We start from the raw sequence: 5,804 nt of genomic DNA, 5'->3' as shown, positions 1-5,804 counted from the left end.
TTTCGCAGTATGAATGCTTCAAAAATGGTCAATTTTCAAGATGTTGGGCATTTCTCTTAATTTTAAACCCCCAGAGAAGGCATAATTTGATATTTTTGAGTTCCACAGACACTCGGTGGGTGCATGAATTTTTGGCACGATAGGGTAATTCCCTCAAAACTTTAAAACTGTAATTGATTTATAAGTGCTTTCAGGTATGGTTAGAAAGTAGAGTTTTAACTCTGAGATTTAACGATTTAACATTTGACTTACTTAGGATCTCAAGATCTAAAAGCTCAAAAATGTTCCAATATGGCTGAGAAAATAGCTTGGGAGGCACTCAAGCCCTCAAATTTCAGGTACTGAACTTGTCATCCCCCCCAGCTTTGAATTCTGAAAAACGTTAAAAAATTCCCTCAAAAATTGCCGATATATTTTAAGTGCTTTAAAGGCAATAGCGCTATACTTATAGTAGGGGTCGGATTTGGTGGCACTTCCATGGTATACTCTGAAATACATGCTGATGTCAGCCCGAAAGCTGATTGGCTTAACCGACAGTTATACGCGGTTTAAGAGTATAGCTAAAACTTTGTTATGTTTTCAACAGTAAACGAAAGTGAATGAAGACAAAATGTAAACAAAAAGATTGCAAAGAAGTTGTCGAATAAATTCACAATAGAATGTCTTCATTTAAAAATAGAAACACTCGATTTCATTCAAAAGAAAAAGACATTCTTTTTTTCTTTCAGTTTTATGTAAGTCTTTTTGTGTTGTTGTTGAACATTATAGTAAATTATATTCACTTTTTTGAATATATTTTTTGGAATAAAGTCACTTTTGGTTTTTGTTATGATCCAGCACTCCTAAATACTCCTCCGTATGGATGTGTGTGCCAATGCTAGATCAGCATTTCATAAATATACCATGCGTCGTTCCCTTTAGGGTACGGTTAGAAAGTAGAGTTTTAACTCTGATTTTTAACATTAGACTTAAGAATCAGAATCTCAAGAGCTAAAGCCAGAAGTCTAATGTACGAGCTTTTTGTACACGAAATTTTGATTCATGACGTCAGTGAGCTATTTTAGGAAATTTTTACCTAGCTGCTTGCATGCTCCTGCGATCGTTAACCTTGATAAGCAGAAATTCAAGACAGTTCAAACTTATTTTACCCTTTTTTGCAAATGATAGAGGGATGATTGCAATGTTTACTTTTGTTTTTGCTAAGTGCGGGTTGGATGAAATCGGTGGTTGTTATCACAGCGTGCTTGAAAATTATCTGGAGTGGATAAACTGAAAGCTTAACGTGGAAAAGAAGTTTTTTACAAAATTTAGGCCTGGTTCATTATTTTCTACAACCCATGTCTGGTGAGACACAGTGGTTTTATTTTGGTGCGAAAAAAAAATAAAATTGTGAAAATAATAGTTACTACAAGTCTGTGTCAAAAACTTGAAAATCTAGGAGACATTTTATCTTACATTAAATTGTGAAAAGGTTACAGTAAATCGGATTCTTCAGGTTTAGTATTAGTCATAGGTTCAGGTTTGGATTAATAGTTTTTATACTCATGAATTCTCCAGTCTTTCGACCTCTGCTCTGCGATCATGCAGACGGTCAGCGAAACGTTTCAACATTGCGGAATCTTTCCCTGCCAATAAATTGGTTTTGTCGTCAAAATAATTTGGAATTTTTCTCTCGCGTATTCTACTCTCCAAATCTTCCAACATGGCTTTGAAGCATCTTGCTAAATTTCCAGTTGACCAATATTCATTGTCTGGGTGTTGGTCATTGAACCATAAAAGGTGGTGCTGGAAGTAAATGAAAAAGTTGTAGTTAAACGGTTGGCCAACGAGTGGGTTATAGAGGCTGCTTCAGCAAATATAAGGAGAGATAATGAAACAAGTAAATATTCAATCTATGGTATTTGGAGGCCACTCGATGGATCATCTTTAGATAATGTCTATCCGAAGTTACGGGAGGGTACTACTCATGATACCCTTACACACTATTACCAAACACACCCATCCGTGTATCATCGGTGAGCCTGTCAACAAATGGGAATCCAATTTTAAGGCCCAGTGTTTTAATACAGGGTGTCCCTAATTAAAGTATCGAGTTTGAACATGCGATTGAGTAGAAAGTTTTATGTGCGTGTTCACAAAATTGTATTTTAAGCTCTCCCTCTTTTTTCTTTGTCATTACGATTAATTTATACGTTGTAACTACCTTTTGTAATAAGCCTGTGTGATGGAGAACGTTCTTATATTTTAGCGATAACACACACAAACTTTTCTACTCAATCGCATGTTCAAACTCGATACTTTAATTAGGGACACCCTGTATAACAGTGTTTTGGTATTTGAACCTAAAAGTTTTGCCTTTATAAATTGCTTTTTAATCGAATCCCTTAAGAGTAATTAAGAATTTAATTGCAAAAATGACGTTATGAACTTTAAAAAGATGTTAATAATATGTTGCATCACCCTCTTTTACAAAAAGTGCTTAAGTTTTAATGGGTAATTAACTTTTTTGTTTCAAAATTTCTTTACACTGTCCGCAAAGAATTGAACTATTTTAAATTTTGCGGAAAATTTTTCTAAAACGATGTGTCAAAAGTTATGACTGTTTTTTGAAGCAAAATCCAGATGAAAAATTGATGAGAAACCACTATTTTGAAGATTTCGAGACAAAGAAGCATTTACAACAATTTTCCGCAAAATTTTTATTGTTCGGTAAAAGATACACCATCTACTGCGAAAAAAATTTCAAAATGTTTTTTCTTCGCCGAAACTAAGCTCTTCAAAGTTGAAATACTCTTCCTCGCAAAAGTCTTCATTTTCTTCTTCGTCAAATTTTTTCAATGCAATTTTTGAATTTTCAGATTCAGGAATAGTTTGTCTAACAGAAAATGTATAACATGCCATAGTTTTGTTGGTTACATCAGTCAGAAAACACATTTTAAACACGGCAATTATGAAAAATTCACTATGGTCAGAGCCCTTAATCACATTACCAAGATGAAATTTTGTCCCTACTCATAATTAAAATATAGGTTTTTAAAGTTCACCTCAGTGAAATTTTGAGATTTGAAACCTCACTATTTTCATATTTACCCCGGCGGATCTTCAAACGGCTGCAACTCACTAAGGCAGGAGTGTACTAAGTGGTTTAAGATGAAAAGATGTAAAGTACCATCGTTCAAGTCCTACCGCGGAACCGACCAGGGCTCACTCATGCTGTCTTGCTAAGCAAAGACAAAAGCTCAACCTGTTTAAACATTTGGGAATTAAACTAACCTTTATTGGATTTGTCGACATTCCTTCAAATCCCTCTTTATCTTGTGATTTCCACTTCAAAATATCGTACTTAAGAATCATGTGGCAAATTTTCCTGCATGTCCCCTCGCCGTCAATTCTGTTGAACAGCTCTTTCATGATTTTCTCATAAGAAATCAACCAGCAATTTTCTTTCTTTGGAACCAAAAGGATGGGCACATCTTTGAGCATATCTGTTACTTTGGGATTTGTCTTGAAAAATTCCCTTTTCCAAACTTTTACTGGAACTTTGATGTCGTTGGTGAATAGAGATGGTGAGAGGTCAATGTCGATGTGGTGTTCGCCTGGCTTGTGATATGTCAATGTGATTGCAGGACCATGAGGCTTCTTTTGGATGCTCACATCTAAAGCAAGATTCAACATAATACTGAAAGTGTATTCTGAAAACATCTGGTCTAGCATTTGTTTTCTCAATTCCTTTTCTAGGTCACTTTAGACAGGAGACCCGTCCTGTATTTTTATAATCTGATATATACAGGACGGGTACATGCTGTGAGGCAGATTTCTGCCTCAAAATTATACAGTGGGAAATTCGAATTTATTGCTGTCCTCACTAAAATCTCGGAACTTGCGTTTTCTCTAAGAAAGTATCACCAGTGAAAGAATAACAGAGTTTGGTGTTTTCAACCGTCATTAGGATCTGGGAAATTCAAACCCTCAACCCTAACCATGCTATATATTTCGCCATCAATATATAAAATAAGAGATCATAGTATGGGTCTCCAGGCTAAGGTCACTTTAGCTGCATGCAAGAGTGAAATTGGATTCGATATCTGGTGGGATGGATTCTGTATAGTATATTTAGATCTTATTTTATAGCCACAAAGACTCGAATCCAAATGTTAAGAAATGACAGAGGCATCCGGCGATCCTTTTTTTGAATATCTGCTGTTCGGCCATAGTTAACCTAGTTATTTTGGATCTGTTGTACACCCTATATTCTAGAATAATCTATGTGCTGTTCTATTAAAATGTCAAGATAACTTTATAACCCCTTCTCCTAGAAATTTGGATCTGTTGTTCAGATAAAATCTACTTCCTCTCTTCCTAGAAAAAGTGTTTTCGATCTGCAGTTCCGGATATGCAGTCCTCCCTCCCCCGTCTTTTTCATCTGCTGCTCCACATTTTTCATTCGCCCTTCTCATCTGCTGTTTATTGGTGATATCCTCCATCTAGAAAATACTATCTGATGTTCATGAATGATATGTTCTCCTGAATAAGAACAGCAGATATTTCGTACAAATGGCTCGCCGGATGCTTCTTAAATGGAAAATTTAAAATACCTTTGATTTGGGGAACGTCCTTCTTCAAGTTGCTCAATTTCCTGTACAAATCTTCATGTATCCGTCTCGGAGCAAGATGTTCTCCAACTCTTAATTTACCGGGTGCTTGATCCGATTTGATTTGAATGAATCCACTTGGTAAGGGCTCTTTCGCATTCGCATTCAACATTACAACTGATTTCTGCACATTCAAGCTTGTGGTATCGTCATCCTGAAAATATCATATCATCATTTAAATTGTATGAATGTATACAGAAAATAATGAAACAAGACTTTATAAACGTCGATGAGTTTTTTTGTTTTCCAAACCTCTTTCATTTTCCCATCTGAATCTCAGTCCAAACAAAATAAATACCGGGTGACCCACGAAAAGGTATAAGAGTTTGGAGGGTAACTGTGTCCGAAAAAAATTGAATTTTAACTAAATTCTCTTTTCGTGGTAAAGAGGAAAGGCAAACTTAAATTTTGATGTATCATTTTTTAATTTTGAAAAAGTAGTTATCGAGATATGGAGGTATAAAGTCAAAAGTCATTATAAAAAACAGTTAAAAAACGTCAAACTAGTTTCAGGTATCCTGGATAAGACTGGCACGTCAATCGGCTTGGAACAATATCACGCGAGATGATGTGAATAGGAATGCGCGTAGGGAGAAAAAATCTTTTGACGGGAGGAGTTGATATTTGCTGCTCTCTACACCAGCTTTTCTCAAACGCCTTATGATTCCCGCCCTTAAATGATTAATAGTTTGCCAGTCTATATTACAGGTCAAAGCTTTGAATTATCCCAAATCGTTTTGGTCCCTCCTCCGTCGTCAAACGGGGTGGACGAATAAACTCACTAGGGTCCACTAGTGTTCATCATATATGTCTTGGCTAGTTTTATACCAGAGAAAGTCGAGGAATAAAAATCTTACCGCAGTAAATTTGTAACGAAGACACTTTCTGTCCAAAGAGAAGCTTCTGATATTCAAATGTAAGTCAAAATCGAACTCGTCAGCAAGGTTGATTTTGGTATTTGTTGAAGTGCTGCCAGCTTTTTCCAGTGAACCCTTGTACAAATTTTTATCTACTGGGTCAGATATGTTTTCCAATAGCTCTCGTAGAATGTGATCTCTCGCTAGACTTTTTGACCTCTTTCTGTCTTCAGTTGAGGGTAAAACTTCCTTTTGGTAGTAACTCAAAAGGACTTTGGAAGATTTTGCCATTTTT

At 35.8% G+C, this 5,804-nt stretch overlaps 1 protein-coding gene across 1 annotated transcript; it reads right to left on the bottom strand.

The window, feature by feature from the left end:
* Window positions 1–1,321: 1,321 nt before the first annotated feature.
* On the bottom strand, window positions 1,322–5,804 carry LOC136821159 (cyclic GMP-AMP synthase-like). The gene is made up of 4 exons (XM_067077394.1): window positions 5,510–5,804; window positions 4,596–4,806; window positions 3,274–3,656; window positions 1,322–1,785 (listed from the first exon to the last, which is right to left on the bottom strand). The coding sequence occupies exons 1-4, from the start codon at window positions 5,798–5,800 to the stop codon at window positions 1,543–1,545; spliced, it is 1,128 nt and encodes a 375-aa protein (XP_066933495.1). The 5' UTR covers window positions 5,801–5,804; the 3' UTR covers window positions 1,322–1,542.

Source organism: Clytia hemisphaerica, unplaced genomic scaffold, assembly GCF_902728285.1.
Source record: "Clytia hemisphaerica strain Z4C2 unplaced genomic scaffold, Clytia hemisphaerica genome assembly, whole genome shotgun sequence".
NCBI lineage: Eukaryota > Metazoa > Cnidaria > Hydrozoa > Leptothecata > Clytiidae > Clytia > Clytia hemisphaerica.
This window is presented reverse-complemented; position numbering and strand designations above follow the sequence as displayed.